Source organism: Poromitra crassiceps (genome assembly GCF_964638095.1).
Source record: "Poromitra crassiceps genome assembly, chromosome: 4".
In the NCBI taxonomy this organism is placed as follows: Eukaryota; Metazoa; Chordata; class Actinopteri; order Beryciformes; family Melamphaidae; genus Poromitra; species Poromitra crassiceps.
Genome location: NC_139626.1, coordinates 25,560,962 through 25,587,882, shown reverse-complemented (window position 1 = coordinate 25,587,882; position 26,921 = coordinate 25,560,962). Strand labels below are relative to the sequence as shown.

Genomic DNA, 26,921 nt, shown 5'->3' with positions numbered 1-26,921 from the left:
GATGTGTGAGTGATTGGCATTTTATGTAAATGACATGGCATATTGTTCGTGTCACTCTATGTAAAACCTGTGCGCGACCAGCATGGAAAAAATCGACAAATTTGTTCGCAAACTGCAAGCTCAAAAGTAGGGGCTCAAGAGGAGCACGTGAAGGCAGCATTACCTGGCTCACAGTTTGCAGTTCTGAGAACTGAACCCAGTACACTACCTCGGGCTGCAGCCTTCACTGTAGTAACTGTGAGCTTCCACACAATGACACAAAGAGCTTTGTGTTTACCATGGGTTCCCTACAATGACTGGCACATCCCTACAAACACTTTCCACAATAAATAATATTAAAGCTAGTTCAACTGCAATCATTGACAGAAACGAAATTGTATGCTACTGTATATCGACCAGAATTGAATCAACAGCCTCCCCTGCTGGCAGTTCTATGCCAGTCAAATGGGAATTAGTTCTTGACGCTGTTGTTTATTTTTTACGTATTTATTTGGGGGGGGGGGGGGGGGGGGGGGTCTTAAATCCACACTCAACGCATGTGCACAATTCAGTCAACAACACACCAAATGACAGGTAACAAATCATTTATTATGCTAGACAGATGAACAAACTGAGCCATGATAGCAGCAATTCAACTATTGGAATATTTACACTATCAAATTCACACTGAGGATACATGTAACCCTTTACAATGTAAACACGTGATACAAAGACATTTTTGAATGCTAGAAAACAAGCCCAACTATCCACCAAAAAATGAAACAAAAGAAACCCGCTTTTCACAGTAAAACTGTCTGCTTACTTGTACAATAAGGGGTTCATTTGCTGAACATTTCAAAACATGTTTCCACAGGTGAATAACTGTCAAGACTGCTTCTCTCTCACTTTCTTTCACTCACACTCTCTCACACGCTCTCACACGCTCTCACACACACACACACACACACACACACACACACACACACACACACACACACACACACACACACACACACACAGTCTTAATCAACTGAATGTGAAAATAAAAGACAAACCATTAGTCATGATTGTCTGAAAGGTAACATGACACCTTTTTCAAAAATGAAAGCTAAAATTGTGAGGAAATATATAACTAGACCTCATGCCTGATAACAACCTATGTGTGCGCACACACAACCGGACCTTGTAGGAGCAGACACTCTGCGCAGCTGCCTCGCTTGGCCGCTGGACGACTAACACCAGCATCTACCTCTGTGCAGTGAACATTTCTATTGCGCTATTCATTATTTTGGACTCCAGCAAATAATTTACAAAACAAAATTAACTGAAAAAAGAAAACAATGAGTGTTGGTACAATGATTTTGTGAAAAGTACAAACGAGTCAAGTATACAGTGGGGATGTCTGGACTGCTTCTGCAAAACAGGAAACACCATAGATGTCACATCAATGTCCATTGATTGACAACAAAAAGAGCCATGGGTGAAGTGTTATTGGTCTTCCCCTTGTGTGTGCATTTGTGTGCACGCACACACAATTGAGAGTATGTGTGTTTGTGGTTGAGTGTGTTACTGAGTGAACGCCTCGTCTTTCATCAGCATGCGTGGGCTTTCCTGGTTGTCCATACGGCGTCGAGGCCCAATCATGCCTGGGGGAATAATAAACAGGCTGCATGTAATTCAGTTCTTCATAACAATCAGACAAGCACCGATTTAAACGAGTGCTTAGTTCATTCCACCATTGTCCTGATCAATGGCAGGCAGAGTGAAGCAAAGCAAAGAGAACAATATTCATATTCATCTATACCTCATGACATGAGACGAATGAAGGACATACTACATGCCTTTATTATACAGTAAATGTGTTCAGTTTTACTTTTTCCCCAGTTGAAATCAAATAATGAGTTAGCACCAGATATGATTTTTATCTATAAATAAATAATAAAACTAAACAAAAAAAACATCTGCCTTTTCAGTGTAAATTATGAAGTGCGTCATGCATTATTTGACTGAATGAAATTGTGGTGTGCAGACACTGGCGGGAAACATCCGTCCACAGCAAGTGACAAATTGAAACTTAAGGAGTCAAATCCAAACTGTCGCTTTTGCCTCTCTTCCATTCGGTTGTTAAGACTGACGACAGACGTTCAACCCCACGTCACCTCCGGGGCCAAGCGGCACCGCTCCTCATTCGCCTCATTCAAAACAACCATGGCAGATCGCGTGAATCTTTTTAGATATTTTTTTATAAATAATTTTTTAACTTAACATCACTTTTTATAGATAATATTTTTAGAGTTAGAGCCACTACGTACTTTCTCCGAATTGTAACGTACCTTCTTAACTGCAGCCATTTCCCCTTCTCTTTCTCATCGCAAGGAAACTGGTAGAATGACAGTTGAATCATTTTTTAGTCTCGGATCTATTCCAACAATGAGGGACACAGCACTGCGGCATATTGACAATGCAGAGAGGCTCCTCGGCTTGGCGCTTGGACCCGGAAGTAGTATTGTCTGGAGGTCATATGTCACAGCTTAACAAGCGAATAGAGCTCAACAGTCACATGACTTTCCGTGACGTCATTACTCCGAGTATTTCCCATTCATAACGGGCATTGAGCATAATGTCGCAACCACCCAATGTAGACTTACCACGTGTGATCCAGTGGTGAAACGATGGTATATGTATGAGAATGCATTTCTCCATTGTTGAATGATACTGTTATTTAATTTCTAATTAATTATTCGTTAATTAGCCTATTGCAGACAGCCCCTCACTTTTAGTTTTGGATTTCTGTGTGGTGCTGACGGACAGTTCCTTTTATCGTAAAAGTGCTCTGAGCATTATTTGGCCTCCATGCAGTTTATGGTCAGATGTGGGCCGAGAACGGTTTTGAGATTTTCAAGTGGGCCATGACTCGGAAAAGGTTGGGAACCACTGATGTAAAGCATCACAGACTGGCCTGGTCGGTCAACATGAGTTTTCTGATGTCATGCTGTCAAATATGATTTATGGCTATTGAACTTACAATTTTTCAAACACTCCTTGCTGCCATTTGCCGTCGCTAACATGCAAATTTGTTTTAACGGGCATGAAGTACAACTGTTCAGATTGTGTCTGGTCAATCATACTATACTTTATTACTATCATTATTCAGAATGCTATCTGTATACTACCGTAAATGGACTTTCAATATCTTGCAGTGACTGTTTAAATATTCAGCCATTTGTTGTATTGTTCTATCATAGAAAACCTCACCATGTCACTTAGGTAGGATAGAACAAAGCAGCATAACATTATTTGATGCAGGTCAGGTCTATGTGTTCCTGATGTGTTGGCATACTTCTGTAACGTAATCTCTCGAGACAGACTTTCGACTCGCATCGAAAATCTGCCGGCAAGCTCCGTGAAAAGCTGTGCAACATCGCTCGCAGGGTGCAGGCTCACATGCTGCGCTCTACCCAGTCAAAATGGAGTGGACGCGACCGGTGTGTAGTCAAAACGTACCGTTTTCAGCGTGTAGCAAGTTGTAGCATGTAGCAAGAGTTGTTATTGTTGTTTCATAGCGACGGAAGGATTTGAGCGACACACAGGGAACGGAAAGGAAATCCATAAATGGTCAGAGCCGGGCGGTTGGAGCCAATGGCAGAGCTTGCAGGGAGCGGAAAGGGATTTTCTTCTGCTGCCGACGGAGCCTCTTAAGTTCCCGTTGCACCACATTGAAACGGGGCTGTCCCCAGAGGTTAGAGAATTATTTTTGTTTTGTTTAACCGATGGGTTCCTAGATTGCTGTTAACGGTAAGCAGTGGCCATGCTGTGCAGTGAGTCAAATCTCCCTCCCGATGCCTTAAGACAGTGGTCCCCAACCACCGGGCCGCGGACCGGTACCGGGCCGCAACGCATTTGGTAACGGGCCGCGAGCCCGGTCTACAAAAAATAAATAATAATAAATAAAAAATAAATAAACATAGGCTATAATATTATAGGCTGTGTGTGGTAGTTAAAACATAGTTTCAAGTTGACGTTTATTTATGTTTGTAGTTGAAACAAAAACATAAATAGTGTAGGCTACATACAGTACAACACAAAAGGCTGTTATTTACCCTTTGTCGCCACCTGGTGAGTAAATATATAATAAAACCATTAAAATTGACAACCGGTCCGCAACTTTTTTCCATGTATCTACCGGTCCTTGGCACAAAAAAGGTTGGGAACCCCTGCCTTAAGAGACGCCCTAGCGACACTAGAGACATATGGCTGTCGCCTCCTTCCGCGCTTGATTCAAAAAACAGACTGTCAACACAACACAGGTTACACTAATACATTATACAGGTGCCGCCAAATTTCCACAACAGGTTTTCTCAAAAGGGCACATCCAACTGATCAAAATACTATAAAACCACTCCATACGAAACGATGCCATCCAGTAGTAGTTAACAGGATTCATGTCAACTTACTGTTCTTATGCTTGAATGATTTGGATCTTCTGGGCGAATTTGGATTCTGAAATGCAAAGACAAAATAACATTTTGTTTAAGAGTATATTCCAGTCATGAAAGAAAACAAAACACCAATCTTAGGGTATGATCAATAATATTCTAACATGGCGATGGTGGCATTTAGTAGAATGCTATGCTCAAATCACTCATCTTGTAAAATGGCTATGGGTTGCGATCTTGCACAATGGTTGTCCCACTTTCAGAAACAATGATCATATTCCTCCAAAACTCAACTAGATTTCCATTCATGTCAAGGCCTGATGCTCAGTGAGGACACTGGATTCCATTAGAGATCAAGTAGGTAGGACACCAGGATACACAGTCATCTAAGGGTTACGCAACATCCCTGCAGACTGAACGAAGCAATAGGCTTTTCCAATGAATAGTAATGAATACCTTATCAGATTTCCTTTTCTTGGCTGCAAAAGAAAGACATTTGATTTTAGATTTTGACAACATCTGAGGAATTTCATACATGTCCAGCTGCATTAAGACTATTGTATTAGCAGGCAAAACACTATACAGGATTAGCCAAAAGAGCCAAAATTAGTACACCACCTTTCTTTTCTGCCCCATAGGACCAGTCATTATCATTGACGTCATCATTGTCCTCTTGGTCGCTCTCTGACTTGTTGGTGTTGTTACCTGTGACTATTCTGCAGAGGAGGTAAGGACGGATGACACAGTGACTCAGCATTAAATCCACAACTCACTGCAGATCACAACTTCAATATAAAACAAGTGGATTCTGATCGCAGTCTTTTTCTTTCCTTCTTGTTTTGGTCAGCCACATGCCCACGTCTTCAGTTTGAATGGCAATGAAAACCATTTACACATTACAGGAAGAACGTGTGATGATGACAATACTGTCAGCCATGTGTGACAGGTGTCAGAGGGCGCTCTCTGTCTCATGCCTTCTGGTTCTGCCCTTCACTGACGGGATTCTGGGCCAAAATATTTGACTGGTACTCTGGTACTGGTAGTCTATAAGGCCTACAAAATACCCTTCGGCCCGGAGGCAGAACTCGCCATCTTCGGCTGCTCGGAGACCTCTCTGGGCTTCCCCACAGCTGTGCAACAGTCTCTGACACTGGGGACAACTACTGCCAAAAGACAAATTCTGAAAGAATGGAAGTCCCCCTCTTCACCTTCTTTCCAACTGTGGTTGACGGACATGATCTCTGTTATAAGGATGGAGACTCAGATCCCTGAGAACCAACTCACTTAAAAAATGTCTAACTATTTTGTACCTGTTTCTAGCCTACCTCGATGAGGTTGGGGGCAGTGGGTGACTTGCCCGGCTGGTTCCTGTTGGACGCCTTGTGTGGGACCCCATGCGCGACATCTCTTACAAGTACATAAGCACCCTATATGGATGGTAGCACCACATTATAATAACTGTCGATATTATATGTATGTTTTTCTTTCTTTTACTTTCCTGTGTCTGAGCTTGTTCGTTTTTCTTCATATATTGTTGAAGATATATATATATATATACATACTGTCAGCCATTTTCCCGCCACATCAGGTTTGTGTGATTGACTATCAAATCCCTTGCCTGTCTTTTCCGAATGAGAATTAATTTTAATAGGCCTAAAACACACAGGAAAGACTGAACCTCTGCTGTACTAATTTCCCATGTGCCTCATGCACGCCAGAGTGCAGTTTCCAGAGAGCACCTTGAGAGCCCATATTGGTTTTCAGTCTCGGGGCCCAGATGGCTGACTGGTTTACTCGTGTACCTGCGGTTGGCTATGCGGCTGCTGTTGCGTCCCATCCCTAGGCATTTCTCCAGATGCGGGGCAAAGCGCGAGGCAGCAATGCTCCGGCTGCAGTTGGGACATACACACTCTTTGTTCTTCCACTGGTTGTACACCTGGCCAAACACATCCACTCCCGGCTGGTCCACAATTTCTAGAGATATAAAACAAAATGTGTATAAGCAGCATTCAGACAAGGCTCCCTCTTCATGATGGAGTGGCAGCTTAATCAAAAGCAAGTTTGGTTCCCATGGAAATCACAACCCAAATCTTGGGTTACAAACATGCCAGACTGTGGTACAGTATTGATTGCATATTGTAGAACATAAGAAACCATTGTCAATTAATTGTGAATTCACACTGATTTCCTTTTCTCTCTCTTCCATTATTTCACTGACTGGCACACAGAATTTCTTCATGCTCACCAAAGTCCCTCATGCTTTCTTGGTCCGTGTCATCCAGGAAAAAGTAGCCCTGCTTGACGGCCCGGTGGACCTCGAAGCAAAGGCCCAGGCATGCATCCTCCACCAAGTCAGACAGGATGTCCTGAGCTAGGCCCTGGCAGGGGACAATCGAGACATCAGACTAGAGACAAGCTACTAGAAAAGTCTGAAAAGATACCGGCCCAAGCTGTTCTCTTCACAAGGCTGTTGTATTATCATCACTGCCTCAATTCGTATTCAACCGTTTTTGCACTGTAGTCAACATAATGTAGCTAGCTACCATTCAAATGTTGCTGGAATAGCCATTAACGTGGCCTTGCTCTGCTGTTACTGTACCTCCAGCTTGCTGTTGTCCAGGCTGGACATTGAAACCTCCTCCATTTTCATTTGCCAGAACTACAAGATGAGCCGACACTGCTGTGGTCATGCTGTAGCGCAGCAACCATCGGCCAAAATAGGGCTGCAGCAAGAGGGAAATATATAGTTAACAACACTGTGCGGTAAAAAATAAATAAAATAAAAATAGAGAGAGAGGTATTAACCAATGGATTATCATTATCATTGTGTGGTGGTCTAGCCGACGCGTAAAATGTGATGGACTTACAACTGCACGTCGAATACTGCCAGGGAGTTAATTCCAGACTTCGCACCTTTATAACCTACCAATAACACAACATAGAATGAGAATTTCGTTGCGGTTATAGCACGGCATCACTTCAATATCAGACACGACACGAAAGACAAGCCAATTTACAAACCGCCCAGCTGATCCGAGCGCTGCTGTCTAATGAAGATAGCTTAGCCAAAACCGTGCTAAACAAAACAAAGAGCATGGCTGTGAATAAGCTGGAGGAATTGTATGCCAAGATAATGTACTGACGTTACAAGAGACTGTTTTCTCCCATAAGAAACCAATCAACGGGAGCAAACACTTGGAATTAAATGTATCGAGCTAGACGGAAGAAACGGAAACAATGTTACACATTACAGGCTCATTGAATTGGTTTGGCTGTGGAAGAAATGCATCTGCTGCGAGGCTCTTCTCCGAACAGCAATGCTGCACTGCGGCTGTGGGCTTTACAACTCCGTACAAGCCGTGAACGAGGGAACACAACGGTTGTGTCTCGATATCAAAACAATCTACGAGGAATCCGGCAATCACGGCCATGCAAATTGGTAAATGCGTTTATTTACCTAATTCGGCAGGCATCCATCTTTACATCAGAGATCAGGCAGTAGCAATCGATCGCTACACGAGTTTCCACCACTCCTTCCTTGCTGCACTCACTGCTGAGGATTTTCTGAGTAAACTCTCAACTGTCTGTAGACAAATATAGTTATAGGCTACTTGTCACCCAGACCAACATGTGACTTCGTGTTGCCTCATGGTAGAATTTCGATTTTTAACGTTTTGTTTCGCTTTCTAGTTAGTTGCTATAATTTCTTCAGTCTGCTTTGTGCTTGGTTATTTGAATTTCACTAAATCAATCCCCACAGAATAAATGAATGAATCACACCATCATCAAGTGTTTATTTTTAGGAACATCTCAAATGCTGCAACCTGCATGTAACAAAATGAGCAAGGGTTTACATATCAATACAACATGATGAATTACAAGTATTCTTGGATTTTCCACAGTCATCTGAAGAAAAATAACAAATTCATAAAATTGTTTCCCCAATTAGCAAATGGCAAAATGTAGCTGCCCACTGTCCGCATAGGTGTCACTGTCAGCTTTCAGCATAAGCACTCATCCTAATTTAACAATACAAGTAGAAAAGTTCAGTTAATCATTCAATTATTTAAAGAGTTGTCTTCTTTATTCATGAGCATAGGAGCAGCACAGCTTGGTTTAACAGAATGAGCCACCTAAGTTGCAGAGGACAACAGATGTCAAGTTTCCAGGTCGCTTTACAGCCCAAACACACCAGACGCCTATCACGCACTGAAGCAACACCTCGTGGAGGCAGTTTCATTTGGGCATCCTTGTTAACGCCCCTTGCAGACTGCAGTGGCATTTGTCGCGTGTAGACGCCTGGTGTCGCTGCTGCCCATTCAAATGCCGCCACAGTCTGCATGGGGCGTGATGGGAGACCGATCACACCAGTATCGCTGCAGTGTCGCTTTAACGAGGCAACGCGCCACTGCATGCGTGCTGCAGCGATACTATGGTTTTGGCCTCTAGTCTATTGCCCGCCACAACTTGCATTGACTTCATGCCTAGCAGCATGCAGCGTGAAAAATAAACCAGACGCTATCGCTGCAGCATGCGTGCAGCGTTGCTTCGGCGATGCAACGGGCTGCAGCCGGTGTGATGATCGGTCTTCCCTGTTAACAAGGACACTGAAATGAAACCGCATCCGAGAGGCATTGCTTCAGCGTAGGATAGGCGTCTGGTGTGTTTGGGCTGTTCCGCTCTGAAGTTGAGGTGGGTACGTGGCTGCTGGTGTGGTTCTCCATCTCATCATCTAATGATGCCATATTATCTCATCCATGTCTTCATCCTCCACCTATGCATCAACAGGAAAATGGCCATGGTTATTTATAGCCATGATGGATGGTTGCAAAATAAGAAAAACGTGTTCTGGTATGCTAACCTCAATCCAGCCCAAATTTCCCCCCACTTCTTCATCACTGCTGTTGGCAGTGGTGCTCTCGATGTCTTCATCTTCCGAATCCTGTGTATGAGCAGACATTTGTGGATGAAAAGGGCTTGTATCCTTAAATCAGATGACATATCCTTTCAGTACATAAACAAAGTAAATAAATTAAGTTAAAGGTCCTATCCGTAAGTTCTAACTATTACTGACACCGGTGGCCGTTGGAGTAACTGCAGGCAGCGTGTGAACGAGCTGCCGCACGGGCACCATACTCGCACGCGCACAAGCAGCTGCCTGGCAACAGCGGACTTGTTTGTAACGTTAACTCATAAAAGTCACTTGAAAATGCCAACCTGGACAATTTATCGGTCAGATCAGCCTCGAGATGCCCAGGAAGGCTTCTGGATGAATTATCGGACATTATTGTGGCATATTTGGCCGTGTTTTGGCTTACATTGGCTGCGGGGAAATGTATAGGATATTCACGTTACAGTAACTGGGTTTCCATCCACCTCTGGATATTCGCATTTACCCAAAATGCGAATATAAACTTGAATGGAAACACCAGAAATTCGAATAAAGGTCGAAATATCGCATAAATGTTTTTACGCTTGGAGGGGGTGGATTTATCAGCGTATCGACAGTAGGAAGATGGGAACTTTTGCAATGGAAACAGATTTTGCGAATTAACGATGACGTACCAGATGTGACTTCACTTCCGCTTCATGCTACTCCAGGGGGAAATGGTGGCGATTAGCGCCAGGCAGTCTGAATGAAATTGAATGTAACGTTCGCAATTCTATGTATTAAATTCTAAAAAACGACCCTCAACATTTGGGAAGGCTAAGCCACACAACTAGTTCGTTATAATCTAACATCATGCTTTGAAGGCGACTTTACGAGGATGAGGACGGTGATCATCACCATCACCGGGTGATGACTCAATCAAAGCAGGTCTCCGCTGATAGAGATCTCTTACAGGCACACAGGCACGTTACGCCTCCTCCTGACGAGAAGCGCCACCGACTGCTCAACCTGCCGACTCCCAAAACTCGCTAAACAAAACTGAATGGAAACATGCATAAATTCGCATTTTATTTTGCGGATTTTCACAAAATTCGCTTGAATTATGCGATACATTTGGATGGAAACCCAGTTAGAGAGCCAGGAACTACCCTGCTTCCCCTGTATGTACGGTACCGTGTAATGCCTGGAGTTGACCAAACTGAACAATGTTCATCAAACAATGTTTCATAATCATAACAGTAACGTTAGGCATATTTACGAATGTTACATTCATTATCCACACAAGACGGTAATCTTATTAGTGGAGCTCGGTGGTAATTTCTATAAATGTAAATCAACATTAGTTAGCCGCGATTAGCATCAAGCTAACGTTATACTAATGTGCAGTCCCACTGCAGCTACAGTAATTGCAGTCAAGAGCCTTCTCCCCCGGTACCGTCTAATAGTTGACCAAACTGAACAGTCAAACAATGTACCGTAAGCATAACAGACAGTAACATTAGGCATATTTACGACTGTTACATTCATTATCAACACAAGACGGTAATGTTATTAGTGGGGCTGGTGGTAATTTCTATAAATATAGCTAAATCTATTAGTTAGCCGTGTATAGCATCAAGCTAATGTTATAATAGGCAGACTGACCACCGCAACTAACTGCAGTCAAACAATAATGTTCCATGACCATAAGCATAACGGTAGTAACGTTAGGGTTGCATTACTCCACACAAGACGGTAATGTTAGCGGAGTTTCTGACCAGGTGGTAAATCCATTAGCAAGCAGCTAACATTATCTGGTCAAAACCACATTACAGCAGATACAAGCAGCAAGGTCCCTCCATGAACCGAAAACACAGTCCCGACTCTAGTTTCCCCCCGATGTTGGTCAAATTGCTGATGTCTGGCCAGACGGGCTTCGCTAGATAAATATTTATTTATTTATTTTGTGTGGACTTTTTTCTGGAGTCGGTGTTGTTGTTGTTTGCTTTTGCGATGAACGTAACGTTAGCCACTTCTTGTTAGCCGTCTTCTTCGTTGGTATTTCCACCGGAGCCATGAGGACAAGAAGCAGGCTCGTGAACGCGCAGAACGTCACATCCGCCCAATTTGCCAGGAAAGTATAACCCGTGACAAGCATGAAAATCCTGCAATATCTTTGCAATGGGTGAACGCAGAGAGACGTGGCTGGGCTCGTTTTTTAAGTTGAGGAATGGCGCATTCACTCATTGGTAATAGAAAATACTTTGTGAACGTTTATTTTCCGGCCAAAACTTATGGATAGGACTTTTAAATGCCGCTTCATGGGGTCTTTCAAAATTCACAGTAAAACTAATACCCAGAGCTTTTCATTGGCCTGGTGGCGATGTAGGGTTGAGATTGTTGTATTAAAATTAATAGGAATAACACACACCAACCACTATGAACACAATTTCACCCACACGCTCGTGTCTTTTCTTTTAGTTTGATGCTCTTTAGTCTTCAATGATTTCACCAAACATTTTGGCTACATATCCTACAAAGACTATGTAGCCAAGAACGTGTGTTGAGATTGTTGCATCACCACATGTCAACTTACAGATGGTCTGTACTTGCTTGGTCCTCCTTCGGGATGAATACTCAATTGTTCGACATCAAGGCACTGACGTTTCTGCAAACAAAGTACATTTCATTATAGATTTGAGAACAAAGGTTATGTAGCCAAAAGCTTTTGTTGAGACTGTTGTATCAACCAAGTTAGTCTGGCCAAACAATCTCCATAGTACCAGCGCTGGAGAGTCTGGCTCAACCTACTCTCATTCTGGTATAGAGAGAGAGAGAGAGGGGGGAAACGCTCTGGCTCATTTACATTCCATTAACCAATCACAATAGTCTTGGATGGCGCTAAGCACAGCGACGGGGAACTTGTTTTGGTGGAACCTAAATCCACGCAAAAATAAAACCGCACATAAAATCAGTAAAAGACTATGTAGAAAATGTAAAACTTCATTTTCAGCATGTAGGTTGCTAGCTCGGTGGTTGTTGTTTCACGTAGCAAATGGGACTTTGAAAACACGCAGATACCAGAAGGGGCGGGAGAATTTCGACTGAAATGGTCGGCACAAAATCACCAATGGCAGAGTTTATACCCCACAGCCTACCTCCATAAAGGATGGCTTTACCAATAATCAACCCACTTTGTATCATTAATGATCTCGGTAATATAAACACATGGGCAGTGTTTACCTTCTCTCTCCGTTTTCCTCAAGGAGATCTCCCATTTCCTCCTCTGACAAAGCAATCTCTTGTGACGTGTTTTACGTCACAATGCGTCACAACAGAGCTGCGGATGTTATTGTTTATTTTTATTTTTTAAGTAGGCGGCACATCCACAGAGAATTGCATGGAGAGCCTTAACGAGCCTTAACTCATTGAGTGCCAATGACGTCTAAAGACGTCAATTCAAATAGTAACGTAGAGTGCCAATGACGTCTAAAGACGTCAATTGCGTTTTTTGACAGTGGGACGTGGATCAAAGCCTGATGCATCTCCTGTAAAAATATGGGGGATGTTGAACGTGTATAAGCTATTTTACGGACCCATTAGGTGGCGACAGTGGTCTCCAGATTAGAGAAAGGTGAGGAAAAAAACAGAGAAGAAGCCGTGGGCACTGGGCACACGGAAACCGATGCATGCTGTAACGTTAGCTGTGCCAATCTGCTCCCACAATTGAGCCTTTCTGTCTGTTGCGATAGCCCCTCCACATGATTAGTTGCCAGAAAAGGAGCACCCGACACGAGCGTCTTTCTGAAAAGATAAATTATTCTCAGCTGGAAGCGCTGGGAGCCGGCGACAAAAACGGCGGAGTGCTGTGAAAATAGGCTGGGTGCAGCGCACTTTGAAACGTGCAGTGGAAAATTCAGAGCAGAGAGCCACCAGAGACACTCCCACGGAGGAGGAGTGTGCAGTTGAGGGGGGTGGGGCACGCAGGGCACCATACAACACCGACCCAGACAGCAGGCTCGATGGACAGACAGATTGGCAAACACAAGCTAGAATATCTGATGCCCACCAGCAGTAAATCAAGACCACGCAGGGGCCAGCGCTGCTGGTTGCAGCTAAAAAATATTATTTTGCCATCAAAATTCCTTTGTTTTCGCTCTTTTATTGAAGGAAATTATTTTTGAGGTGTCACTACATCAGAAAATATTAGCTTCAGAGTCAGTGATGTGCTTGAAATGCTTCATTTCACAAAAGGCTCATTATCTCAGCTTCTAGTTTGAAACGTCTGTTTTTGGTGAAATCAACCTATCTTCTCCGGCTGATAACTAAAGAACGTAAAATGATATCAATAAACTTTTTTTTGCTGATGATACAAGAGAGTCTCATCGTTCTTTGGGCGTGTTCGGTGTTTACATAGTAATATCACACAATATTCTGTGGGTCTTGAGTTATCACTGAAAACGCTCTGAAAGGGCTGGCACTGGGAGCATCCGTTTTCCAAAAGTGGCTGGCACTCAATGAGTTAATGACTTGCAGCTGGTGGGGGCGGAGTTTCTGCAGGATAATTTTTCTCCAAGAGGAAAATGGAGAGAGAAGCTAAACACTGCCCAGTGCCCATGTGCTTATATTACCAAGATTATGATACAAAGTGGGTTGATCATCAGTAAAGCCATCCTTTAGGTCAGACAAACCACATGTCAACTTACAGATGGTCTGTAGTTATTTGGTTCTCCATCAAGGAATGTACGTTTCTGCAAAGAAATGTACTTTATAAATTTGAGAAAACAAAACAAAGCATCCTGCAAGACATCTTTATAAAGAAACAAGAAATGAGTACTTTGAGTTTTCATACATACATACCCTCGAGTTATGCCGGAGGTAGTCTGCCTGCACCGCTGCCGGCAACGTCTGCAGAATGTAAACAGTGACCAATTACAGTATAACAGATGAAAAAATGTAGGCCTCGATCAAAAATCAGCTCATGCTGCCAGCAAGTGGAGGATCAGCATATGGCATGTATACCTGAAACCAGTTCTTGAGCTCCGCCGTGTATTTCACAAAGTTGCACTGTGATTTCACCATGTACTCTTCCTTCTCCTGTTTAGAGAGGCCCTTCCACATTCGACTCACGTGGGCCATGCGATCCCGTGTGTGTGGGATGTCACTCTTCAGAAGCTCCATCTGATTTCTGCAGAACAGTACGTTGCTCGCTCTGTGTGAGGAACAGTCATTCAGAGTCTCAGGGTTGTCTTCAGTAATGCAACGAAACATTAGATTTGTTGAATGTCCTTTGGACATAATGAACCCTGTGCATGGCGTCTTGAAGGTACGAGGTCTGTACGATCAGATAATAAGGCAGTTATGCTCACCGAGACGGCATCTTGGGCTCCCCGAAGAACGTCCGTAAAGGCTTCTTTGCTTTTTGCAAAGGCTGTATATTAATAATAGACAAGTTTCCATTTAGGCAATCAATTCACTTTCTTAGCTTTTGTTTAGAGAAAGGCATGCGACTGAAATGGAGAAACGAGCATTCAAATAAAAAAGGTACCACCTCATCCATTTACAATCCCCCCCGTATTGAAGTGGTAATATATTCTAACAGTTGTGAATTTATTCATTTTTGTTGCCCTTTTGGAACTCTACAGAACCAGGAAACGGCCACTTTAATTCTTTTGGAGAAGACTGATACAGAGCAGTGCTAGATAACTGGGATTCCTACTATAAGCCCCTTGGAGTTTTCTGAATCTCAATTGCACAATTTGCCATTCTTTTCTTGTGTCTCTACTGCTTTTATCGTGCAAATAAATGAAAAATAAATAAATAGGAAGGTGAGTAGATAATGACCAAATTAAAATTTCTGGGTGATTATTGCTTTTAAAAAGCTTTCTGGTAATTGCTAAGCTTCTATGGTCTATGGAAACAAAATACATTTCTAAGATTGTGCCTAGAAAACTAAGCACACACGTTTAATGGATAGTGACACTTCATACTTCAATAATAAAAAATGGAGCTTAAGGGATATAGTAGCCCTCCTATAGCTGTGACAAGAGATTTGGATGGATGTTCGATACAATGTATGTTGAAAGTGGCTGGGATATATGACTACATCACTATTAAACAGCTGAATCTTATTCGATTGAATTATCTCATTATGTAAAATGAGAGCCTACACTACAACTACAGAAAACGTCATGTGTATTGAGACTTTTCCAGGCTTTTTGTGCAGCTCGTAAACTTTGTGAGACCAGGAAATCATCAAATTCATTTTCAATGCATTACCACACCAGTGTACAGTAGGAACCACAAACTAATTTCTGACCTTTGGAGTCTTTAAGAGTTGAAATGCCTTGATGCCATTCTCCTTTAGAATCTGCTGTTGCTCCCCCTCCTTCAACTCCTGAGGAACACAAAACACCTTGATCATCACACAATGTCCTTGTCAGCATCGGCTCACATGTTGCAGTTGGAGGAATATTACTTACACACAGATAATCACTCAGCTCGACCTTATATTGACTCTTCAGCTGAAAGAAAGTAACATGATTGTAGTATTAGTGTTGTGTTCAGATTAACCTGATTTGTACAGCAGCAATTCAACATGATACACTTGATTTCAGGGCCATGAGGTGGTTGAGTGAGTGAGATGGTGAGGGTGGTGGTCTGGCAAGTTATTACTGTGTGTGGGTGTTACATTGCTGCGTCCCGTGTGGAAAGAACAAGCAATTGTATGTCGCACTTTCCAGGACAGAACGTGTAGGTGTCGGTGTGTGTGTTCAGACCTCTCTGCAGCGTGTCCTGTACTTGTCCTTCTCGCTCTCAGGCAACAGTCGCCAGCGCTGGGCACATACAGTTATATAGAATTTACTGGAAACGCCGTCGAGGGTTGACTTTTGCTCTTTGCAGAAGAGATTATAGCCATTGCTACACACGCGCACGCACGCACGCACGCACACACACACACACACACAGAGGAAACAGTTACTTGTGCAAAAAAAAGGCGTAAAAGTATAAGTATACTGATTCAACTTGTTTACTCAAGTAAATGTAAAAATGACAGGCTCTGAAAGGTAAACAAGTAAAGTAGAAGGTATTTCTACCGGCTGTTTCTGTGCAGAGCTAATTTGGGAACCCAGAGTCTATTTTTCGGCACATAAATAGACTCTGGGACAGCTGTAGCTTTTTTTAAGGCTTCCTGTACAGCGCAAATCTTCCCGCCCGGGACTTGCGTCTCCGCGCAGTGCCGGTCTGTTGTTGTACTGGTAAATATAAGAGTTCCGGTCCTGAACGCTAGTGAATAGATGAATTTTGACGTTTAGCGTTCAAAATAAAAGCAACGCAATGTATGTTTTTAAAAGACACAGCTGCGCGGAAGTGGAGATGTTTGATGCGCAGCTCCACAAAGCCTCCCGCCATCTGGTGCAAACGGCCGCGCGCATATACCTCCAGGCAGGTCCTCCAGCAGCGAGCGCGAGCCCACTCCCAGGCCGAGTTAGAGGCAGCGTCTCGGGGAAACAGAGCCTCTAACTAACGCCAACATTATTCTCGTCAGAAACCACTCTGATCTCCACAGTTTAAATGAGTTTGGAGTCCAGGGACAATTTATTTTATTCATCTTATCATTTTATTGATCTATTTACATCAGATGACTGGGGACTTTAACAGTGCAAACCTGAGAGGGAGAATGCCCACGCTTTACCAGCACATTCACTTCCCCACCCGTGGCAGAAACACACTGGATCAGTGTTATTCAAACATCCGCCATGGCTACAAGGCCGTCCCCCGACCCCCGTTCGGCAAATCGGACCACGCATCCATTCTACTCATACCCAGGTATCAACAAAAACTGAAAAAACAGCCCCCAGCATTCCGAACCGCCCACTGCTGGTCAGACCAATCAGACGACATCCTGAGGGACTGCTTTGACCAAGTGGTGTGGGAGGAGTTCAAAGCTGCAGGAGACCTGGGCGAGTATGCAGAGACGGTGTCATGCTTCATAAAGAAGTGTACCGACGACATAGTCCCCACAAAGAGAGTCAAAATAATGCCAAATCAAAAGCCCTGGGTCAACAGCGACGTCAGGGCTGCCCTTCACGCCAGGACCACCGCCTTCAGTTCTGGCACACCAGAACAACACAAGCAAGCACAATATGCCCTTCGGACCGCTATAAAAAAGCACGCAGAGACTATGGAAGGCAGCTGGAGTCAAAATTGGACACTAACAACCCCAGACACCTGTGGAGAGGGCTCCATGCTGCCACAGACTTCAAAGAGGTGAAACGACATAACCCCAGCACGTCACCCACCCTACCGGACGAACTCAACGCGTTCTACGCTAGGTTCGACCCCTCTGCCAGAGTGCCTCCCCTCCTTTTTTAATTGTAGTTTAATTGTATGTTTAATAAGGAATATGCTATTTGCACCTGTATGTCAAATACGCCGAATTTAAAATGTTTAAGCACGTCTAAAGTATGCACATGACATGTGCACCTATGTGCAGTGAATATGCCACTGTCTCTGACTTGTCTTATCACTATACTGCCTTATTGCTTGCTGTGTCTCTTGTTGTTTTTGCACTCATATGCCCTGTTATATTTGTACTATGTTGTAAACGGAGTCCTCAGCACAAGAATTTCACACGTGATACTTGTACCATGGAGTGACAATAAAAATCTTGAATCTTGAATCTTGAATCACGTCAGAAACGAACAAATCTAAACCAGAAATACACAGCAGCGTTTGGATCTGCTCCACCGTGCTGGCTTTTCCGGGTAATTGCTCATGCCTGTAGGGGTTCAGATGGAGGTTCTGCCGTCACATACACGGTGTGATTGGCAGCTCTACCATCCAATGGTGATACGTGTTAAATAGATTACCCAATAAAACGTGTTTTCATTGGTCATTTAGACGTCCAAACCTACCAGTAGATAGAGGAGAATGGATATATTCCATAATAGTAATAAGTAAAAATCATAAAAAATGTAGTTAACACATTCACTGCCAGACATTTTTTTTTTACTGTAGGTAGCTTCTGCCAAGCCGTTTTTTGAGGATTCTGGCTCATTTTACAAGAGCCGAGGATAATTTTCTGCTTGGACTTTGTGAACACGAAGTTCACAAAAGTACTAATAGAATGTGTGCTTTCTCTGTCTAAAAGAGTTAGTTTGTAGAGTTAGTAGTTATGTAGATATTAGCCGTTGAGTACAGCATGGTTTCAGTGTCTGAGACAGGAAGCTGAGATAATCGCAGTTTTGTGAAATTCAATCAAACAGGCAGAACAGTCACTTTAACCATTTATTTTTGGCATCAGTGAGAGATCAGACATCTGAACAATATAGTTCTGAACACCCTCTCCCTTAAACTCCTCCCTCCGTGGGCGTGTCTGGTGGCGTTTGTCACAAGCCAGTTTCTCCTGCCTGTCTGAGCAGTGAGCAGCCTCCCTCTCTGGCGGCCCCTCGTCGGCGAGTGTGGCGAGTGTGGACTGTGGATGGGACTCAATCGTTTCTTGGATTTTCGGTTGAGAGCTTTGATGAAGCTTTGTGCGATTCTAGGCTTTATGCTGCCCACCCAGTCTATTTTTGGAACCCCCCACCCTTGTGCGCCCGTGTGCAGCAGCGTGAAAGCGTTTTCGCCTACAGTATGAGAATGAGGCTCGTTCGTTTCTGGGTTTTCGGAATGCGTGCGATTCTGGCCTTTCTGCGGGTGTTTCAAAGTGTGTTTCACCCATAATCTATTATGCAAATTTGCAATCCCCCACGCCAGCACCGCTCTCCGCTCTCGGTGTGCTGCTCTGCTGGCGCGGCCGCTCTCGGGCGAGTCTGGTGACTGATGACTGTAAAATCGCCATGCCATTTCCTTGAGAATGGCTTTCTCCCGCGGCTGTTTTTGGTTGGCTTTCTCTCTGTCGGGAGAGCACTGTCGCCACTTAGTTGGTCGGTAAAATAGATTATACTAATTCAATACTTCCAATATTTTTATAGGAGACGTGGGGGGCATTGATCCACGTAGCACCGTCAAAAAAAAAATTTTTTTTTTTTGACGAGTCAACTCGTCATTGGCAGTGAACGGTTGGATTGTGTTTGACGAGTCAACTCGTCATTGGCAGTGAACGTGTTAAGTGGTTTTCAACAGACAGCGATGATATGCAATATAATATCATATCAAATATGATTAATAAAAAAAAAACATCTTGGACTTTGTTATTCAATCAATTCCAATCATTGTAACGGCATGTGTGTGTGTGTGTGTGTGTGTGTTGTATTGAGTTCCTCTAGTGTTAGTGACTTACATCGGGGGCTTGGAAGGTTTGCTGCCTTGTCTGGACTCTTCTTCAGGACGCTTCTCTTCCTGCTTCAACTAGAGAGATCACATTTAGAAGTTCAATTTTAACATAATTATAAATGGTAAGCTAATTCAGGAGCAGATCTGTCCATGGCTTGTGTGTGTGTGTGTGTGTGTGTGTGTGTGTGTGTGTGTGTGTGTGTGTGTGTGTGTGTGTGTGTGTGTGTCCTGCTGTCCTCCTCATATTCGCTCCAATGTATGAAAAGGTTGTCCCAGTTTTATCTGGTGTATCTGATGTGTTCTTAGTCTCTACTCTAGATCTTAGATCTATTGCCTTGTCAACTGTATTTGACCAACATGAAAATTAGCTAATTAAAAGAAAAACATAAAATCCAGCTGTGCTTGCATCACTTACATCTGGTTTGGCCTGCACAGATTTGTCCATCTGCTGGCTGGAGCTGAGCCCAGTAGGTGTTTGGGGACTTAAAATAAGCTGAGTAATGTCTCTAACTTTATGACGTTTCCTGAAACACAAAGGATTTGATTGACACTAAACTTATATGAGCAGTCTAGTAGTTAGTTAGACCACCTAACAAATGAATAGGCAACTTTTTCAAGTTATATCTTTTTCCATTTACTACCTGAGATGCGGCATACTTTTCTTATATTCTTCATGTTCAAGCTGGAATTTCTTGACATATTTAGCCTGTGATAAATGGAAAAAATAAGCCAATATTTCAAGATATAAAATGTATTATTATGCAATTCCAGTTGAGAACCATAGCTTTAGCCTCTCCTCGCCTGTACCTTCTTCTCTTCTGGGAGCTCCTTGTACTTCTTAGTCAACAACTGAAACATCTGTCTGCTGCTCAGGTCCGGGTGCTTCTCCTGATATTTGGCCCAACTTTCCTTATAAAAAATGGCATTTGGAGGGGTGGGTTTCTTCGGGCACTCTGGATGGACCTGCAGGAGAACTCCGTCACTGTTAACTGGCAGACTGTGGTGAATGTGGTCACATGTGTGTTGTTCATTAGCATCATCTCCCTCCAGTCGTCCACAATACATCCACATTTCTGCTTTTATCTGTTAGGTCAGTGGTTCTCAACGCAAACCCTCTTGGGGCCCGAGAATATTTGGGGGGGGGGGGCTCCTGGAATTATTGTCCCAAAAAAACAAAGATTTTTCGCATGATGATTACATCTCCCATCATAATGATTTAATGCAGGGGTGCCCACACTTTTTTGCCTTGCGAGCTCCTTTGAAAGTGACTAGCGCAACATGATCTACCATATTCCCTCATTTGGGTTCCACTGGACACAATGTAGTATTGTACGGCTTGCTAACTTTATACACGGAAGAAAAAGCCAGTAGTTTGTGTATATTGGTGGCTTTTTGGGCCAATCTAAAAGGGGCTTGCTTTATGCAGATAGCTGAGGCTATCATAGCTCCACAGAGTGCATGCACAATCCATATCACCTTGCTGCTGGGAATACTAGGAAACTGGCCAGCAACCACTCACATTTGTGTGCTGTTTGCAAGACTAATGTGCTATTGCTACCACGACCACTGTGACCCTACGTACATCATGATACCTATAACCCCAAATAATTCAGCTGAATAAAGACAACCTCAACAACCGGACAACAATAAGCTACACCTGCAAAGACAGGGGAAAATGGAGAGCTCTTTCATGTGTAGATGCGCAGTCTGCAACTTTGCGGAGAAGCGAAACATGATGACAGACAACACAGAGGTTTACATCAATTTCCTCACCTTGTTTAAAGGGCTATGAATGGCATTCTCAGCTTCTACAATGAGCTCTGTGAGCGTACGAATCTTGCGCATCTGAAAAAGAAGAGGATGAACATTACACTGGGAAATGTGAGCCTGACTTAAAGGAATAGTTTGACATTTTGACTTCTAGTTTGTTGTTTTTTATTAAGCACCAAATTATTACATTCAAATAGTATAGTGTACCTTTAGCCATTGCTGCAGTTCCAATAATAAAACTTACACCAATATTTAACACTTTAATGCAGGAATCCTCATCGCTTGTGATTAAGATTACTTCATTATGATAGATTAGAAGATTTCACATCAACTCAAGCATATTGTATAATGCAATATATTATTGAAACTAAAGTGCTGACAAAAAATCAGACAAAAAGCATGTTCTAACAAAGTACTTCGAAGGCAGTTCATTACTCCGTCGCTCACCTTCTGTGAAATATCTTGCCACTTCTGTCGACATGCTTCAGAAGAGTAAGGGTGGAAAGCCACCTTCTCCCAGTCAAGAACCCTCTGTCCTTTGGTATATATGTTCATTGTGTCACATTGTGGGACGCTGTTTTTCATAGCATGCAGAAGCTTCTGCAGGTCATCCGTGGCCCACTCTATAGTTGAAGAATGGCCACAGACAAGAGACAAAACATGGAAGTTCAAACGGCAGAAATACATACCGAGATCGACACATTCTGCAAGCATCTCTCTGGAAGGACATTTCAAACTTTCCAGTCATTCATGTAAATCTTGAGGGCTCAAAATTGACATGAAACGCATCAAGGACAGCCAACTTTCAGCTTAGTCAGTAAATTCACTGACTAAATAAGCAGATGATATGGTGTCACCTTGTGTAATGTTTACAATGCAGTTTATTGACTTAATAGGTCTGGAAATACTGTATGAGTAATTTAAGGCTGCTGCAGTCCACTGATGCAAAATGAAATAGTGGTGGGTCTAATCAAATCTGATCCAAATCATACCATATCATTATATTAGTGATTTATCTGAGAAACAGTAGTGCGCGCCCCATTAAAAAAAAGGAACGAGGAGCCGCTATTTTGAACGGCTCTCAGAAAGGAACGGAGCCATAAGATCCGGCTCCCTTCAAAGAGCCGTAATTCCCACCACTAATTGACACGTTTATACTTTTTTATCCCATAACCTACCTGACTCTTCAGTCTCCATTTGACTCATTATTTCTGCCAGCTAACGCTAAGCCAAACTAAAGCCAACTCCGTTAGCTAACGTCAGTTGGTTGAATGCACAGCTTCCTGGAGTCACCTATCTGTATCCCAGTTTGAACACCAAGTTGGCTTAGCTAACGTTTACCCCGAGACCAACTAAGTTGAAGATCCATTGCATGTAGGTAACGCTATATTATGATATAAATGTTAGCCCGCCCGGATATTGTGGTTGTACACAACTAGCATGCATGGACCTCTCCACGTTTTGTAGGCGGGTCCCTGCTGCTATCACGCGCACGCGTCGAGAAAAAAGACACCCCCCCAACTTGCAGTCACTTCCTGTCTGTGCCACAGAGGTTTCGTCACTGCCACACACGTGTCTAATTGTCAAGTTAACGTAAAAGTTGACAAGCTATATCTATGAGCTATATCCCCTGTTACTTCTGTCTAGGGCGGGCTCTAGGCCGGAACCAGGCGACGCGAGGTCACTGCCACCCCTAGGAGACTGGTCAGCCAATGAAGTTTCATACCATTGACAGACAGCCAATCACAAGTCGAGAACCACGCCCATTTAGGAGACCGGAAGAGTTCCATTCTTACAATTGGTGGATCAGCAGCTTATCTCCAGGGCATGAGGTGAGGAAAATGACATAAGCTTTAGCTAGTTTTCATCATAAGGTCATACAATTCTCACTAGCTAATTAATATATTGTACAAACCTTTGATGGAAACATGAACATGAAATTCATTATCTGACCATTGTGTCATCAGTTCACGCTTGCCGAGACTCCTACAAGGCCACAAGAGGGCGCTTTAACACCATGTTACTTAAAAACAATAACTACCTTGAGCATTCCAGAAATACTTTTAAAGTTGTTGTTGTTGTTGTTGTTGTTGTTGTTGTTGTTGTTGTTGTTGTTGTTGTTGTTGTTGTTGTTGTTGTTATCTATGAGACGGCAGACTCGGTAGAGGATCCTCGAGTTAATTGTGGTGTGCAATTAAAGGATTTGAAAGGAACACAACCATTTTCTTTGCTTCTCACCTTAATCGAGCAAGACTGGGCAGAATAAATACACTTGAGAATGATTTTCAAAGGCTAAAACGTGACCAGCAAGCTGATTTCACTATAGGAAAAAATGAGAAAGGAGAATCCCGCACACTGACTTCACTTCAGACTTTTATTTAGCAACGTTTCGGTCACAACAAGACCTTCATCTGGCAAAAGTAATACCTGAATGCAGACAGCAGTCATATATAGGCACAATGGGGTGCCTATATATGACTGCTGTCTGCATTCAGGTATTACTTTTGCCAGATGAAGGTCTTGTTGTGACCGAAACGTTGCTAAATAAAAGTCTGAAGTGAAGTCAGTGTGCGGGATTCTCCTTTCTCAACTCATCTGATGCTCCGACGCACCTGACGCACACGGTTTGTGCAGAGATCACCCCTCTTCTACTATAGGAAAAAATAAAATTGATTCAGTCAGAGTGAGCTTGCATAATTATTGTTCAAGAGATGAATTCCAAATTCATATAGGTCAAGAAGAAATTATTATTTTAATGGTTCAAAACCAACTCGCCTGCTTGCTCTGAGTTTGCAGAAAAGTGAAAAATAGGCCTACTCAAACATTGTGGCTACTAGTTCAAATCAAAAGTTGTTTATGCTCCTAAAGATATAAATGAAGAGTTCCGCTCATTTTATTCTGAGCTATACAAGTCTGAAATAACATTAGACACAGCTTTTAATAGTAAAACACCCCCCCCCCCCACACACACACACACAAGGTATCTTACTACTATGAGAAACACTGAACAACATATTCAAATGATTCACCCGAAACTTTTTGGAATGTTTTACTAAGGCACATTTTTAGAGATCATTCATTAATATTGTATATTGGCCCTATATTTTTGAAATGCATGGTCAAGTGGAAGATAGTATTTGAGTTTTGCATTTAAAAAAAAACATTTGTATCCTCATATAGATAAAAAAAAAAAAAAAAAAAGACTTTAAGCCAAATTTAAATAAAAATGTTTTAGGAATGATGAAGGGATGATGAACTGTCGTGGAAGACGTCTACAATGGCATCTGAGATTCAAAGTATACATCCTGCCCCGGCTCTTCCTCAAATGTCATTTTAGCATCGTCTGCATCCAGCTGAAACACAACAGACACAGAGGATTGAGGACCATTTAAACACATGCATCCTCTCTCTCTCTCTCTCTCTCTCTCTCTCTCTCTCGCTCTCTCTCTCTCTCACATATATATATAGAGAGATATATATGTAGAGATACATATATATATATATATATATATATATATATATATATATATATATATATATATATATATATATGTATCTCTACAAAATATACTTTCATACAATATAAACCTCAGTTGAGGTTACACAGTCCCTCACTCACAAATGTCAAGAACAAATGTCAAAATCCTATAATATTGATAAGCTCGAGGAACAGTCAGAACAGAACCAGGTACCAAATAGTGCTGCTTGAGCTAGTATTTCCATATTGTATTCATTGAAATGACACAAAATTCCAACTTACGCATTTAATTTCCAGCTCAGTGAAGAGGCGCCCGGTCATAAACATGCGTAGCGGGATTGTGAGGATGATAATGAAGGGAAGTGCCAGGGAAGCTGGACTGGATTTAACAATCCACAGAACCGCAAGACACACGATCTGGATGGCCGTAAACAAGTGCATTCTGCCTGTGCTAACCTGCGAACAACATTATGTCAAAATATTGAAGTTTGTTGATCATAGACATGTTTTTTTGCCTCACATTGTACCTTAGCGGCTTCTTGCAATGACTAGCACATAGTTAGAATTAGGGACATGACATGACATGGTATAAGATGACATAACATGACAAAACATGACATGAAATTACATGACATGATATATTTGACAATTTATTAGAAGGATAAACCCCTTGAGATCAAACACCTCGTTTTCAAGGTTTCCTTAACACAAATATACAGGTGGAAAAACAGACAACACATGTATATGATATGACATTACATCGTATCACATCACATCTCACAAAATGTATTTGGTGGGTGTGTTTTACCAAAGCGCTCACAGTAGCATAACTGCATACATGTTTACTATCAGAGGCCGAAGTGGGAATCAAAGCCCTAGTCCTGGCAATGCACCATGCGCTATGCATTAATGATGATGTCGTCCAGAGACTCTTACCCTGGTGGCGTAGGGTTCATCAGGGTGGTACTTCTTAGGAATGAGGAGAAGCAGCATGCGATCCCACAACTGGATGCCATTGAGTGAAGTAATTCCCATATAGAGGAAGATCCCGAACAGGGCTGCCATGGGAATCATCTTTAGGATCGGCTCCATCAGAATGGACAGACCTTGATAGAAACATACATTTAAATTATTTAGCATATTTATCTGATAGGGACAATAGACAATAAATGATCGGACTATTAAGAGTCTTAACACATTAATTAAGTTCTATCAACTTCAAATTACACATATACTAAGTTAAGTTTTTTTTTTTATCCCCATGGGGAAATGCATCCTCTGCATTTGATCCATCCTCTACTAGGAACCTTCCTAGAACTAGGAGCAGTGGGCAGCCACAGTGCAGCGCCCGGGGACCAACTCCAGTTCTTTTGCCAGTGCCTTGGTCAGGGACAGGATTATTAACCCTAACATACATGTCTTTGATGGTGGGAGGAAACCGGAGGACCCGGAGAAAACCCACACAAACACGGGGAGAACATGCAAACTCCACACAGAAAGGACCTGGGATGGACCGGGGTTCGAACCCGGGACCTTCTTGCTGTGAGGCAACAGCACTAACCACTGACCCACCATGCCACCTGTAAGTCTAGTATAGTATAGTGCAGTATAGTATAGTATAGTATAGTATAGTATAGTATAGTATAGTATAGTATAGTATAGTATAGTATAGTATAGTATAGTATAGTATAGTATATATCTATAATATCTATATAGTAGAAGAGATCCATGATAACCAGACTGCACCTACCAACCAGCAGAGCCACCAGAACGCCACTGATCCGCTGCTCCATCACCTTCTCAATCACAGGCTTTGGTCCTTTACTCATGACGGTAAGGGCATTGGCGTGGGTAACAGAACGCACGGTAGCAGCACTGAGCCATGGCACGCCAAATATAGCGCCTATCCCTCCCATGCCCACCAGAACAAGCAAGTCGAAGTGGAACCCGGAGCCCTTGACCATCTTCCTCTCAGGTTTACTCACAATCAGACTGGTAGAAGATGCATACAAAAGTGGGTTAGAGGGAGGGATACATCATGTTTGACATGGTCATTTCAGTTGTTCATTGCAATAAAAGTGATATTATTGTGGAGATGCAACTTTCACTC

The 26,921-nt window shown here is 42.7% G+C and overlaps 3 protein-coding genes across 4 annotated transcripts in view; all 3 read right to left on the bottom strand.

Moving 5' to 3' along the window:
* Window positions 1-573: 573 nt before the first annotated feature.
* atxn7l3b (ataxin 7 like 3b) lies at window positions 574-7,990 on the bottom strand. Its single transcript, XM_083635504.1, has 9 exons — window positions 7,873-7,990; window positions 7,283-7,337; window positions 7,015-7,138; window positions 6,661-6,793; window positions 6,218-6,389; window positions 5,034-5,131; window positions 4,872-4,894; window positions 4,434-4,479; window positions 574-1,625 (listed from the first exon to the last, which is right to left on the bottom strand). Exons 3-9 carry the CDS (start codon window positions 7,063-7,065, stop codon window positions 1,546-1,548), a joined length of 603 nt encoding a protein of 200 aa, XP_083491630.1. The 5' UTR covers window positions 7,066-7,138; window positions 7,283-7,337; window positions 7,873-7,990; the 3' UTR covers window positions 574-1,545.
* A 236-nt stretch (window positions 7,991-8,226) lies between these two features.
* Window positions 8,227-22,900, bottom strand: LOC310775352 (upstream-binding factor 1-like protein 1). Of its 2 annotated transcripts, XM_083635499.1 has the most exons (17): window positions 22,512-22,900; window positions 21,781-21,956; window positions 21,337-21,408; window positions 20,371-20,526; window positions 20,205-20,269; window positions 19,979-20,087; window positions 19,571-19,638; window positions 16,065-16,206; window positions 15,768-15,809; window positions 15,605-15,682; window positions 14,655-14,716; window positions 14,308-14,497; window positions 14,146-14,193; window positions 13,992-14,036; window positions 11,882-11,953; window positions 9,277-9,357; window positions 8,227-9,189 (listed from the first exon to the last, which is right to left on the bottom strand). In XM_083635499.1, exons 1-17 carry the CDS (start codon window positions 22,537-22,539, stop codon window positions 9,148-9,150), a joined length of 1,476 nt encoding a protein of 491 aa, XP_083491625.1. In that variant the 5' UTR covers window positions 22,540-22,900; the 3' UTR covers window positions 8,227-9,147. The 2 variants fall into 2 exon arrangements, with proteins under 2 accessions (XP_083491625.1, XP_083491626.1); XM_083635500.1 differs by lacking the exon at window positions 13,992-14,036.
* A 1,533-nt stretch (window positions 22,901-24,433) lies between these two features.
* The window catches only part of slc4a1b (solute carrier family 4 member 1b (Diego blood group)), an 11,901-nt gene continuing 9,413 nt past the window's right edge, over window positions 24,434-26,921 (bottom strand). The window contains exons 12-15 of the mRNA XM_083635846.1: window positions 26,562-26,803; window positions 25,748-25,917; window positions 25,094-25,267; window positions 24,434-24,686 (exon numbers count right to left, since the gene is read on the bottom strand). Coding sequence (XP_083491972.1) covers window positions 24,606-24,686; window positions 25,094-25,267; window positions 25,748-25,917; window positions 26,562-26,803 — 667 coding nt within the window. The 3' untranslated portion in view covers window positions 24,434-24,605. The remainder of the gene's footprint in view (window positions 24,687-25,093; window positions 25,268-25,747; window positions 25,918-26,561; window positions 26,804-26,921) is intronic.

Coding starts and splice junctions, on each gene's coding strand:
- LOC310775352 (XM_083635499.1), bottom strand. CDS start 22,539: ATGAGTCAAATGGAGACTGAAGAGTCAG. Junction 14,037..14,145: donor ACCTCCGGCATAACTCGAGG/GTATGTATGTAT, acceptor ATTTCTTTGCAG/AAACGTACATTCCTTGATGG. Junction 9,358..11,881: donor CAAGCAAGTACAGACCATCT/GTAAGTTGACAT, acceptor GCTCATACACAG/GATTCGGAAGATGAAGACAT.
- atxn7l3b (XM_083635504.1), bottom strand. CDS start 7,065: ATGAAAATGGAGGAGGTTTCAATGTCCAGCCTGGACAACAGCAAGCTG. Junction 6,390..6,660: donor AGAAAGCATGAGGGACTTTG/GTGAGCATGAAG, acceptor TTATATCTCTAG/AAATTGTGGACCAGCCGGGA. Junction 4,895..5,033: donor CTATGGGGCAGAAAAGAAAG/GTGGTGTACTAA, acceptor TTTCTTTTGCAG/CCAAGAAAAGGAAATCTGAT.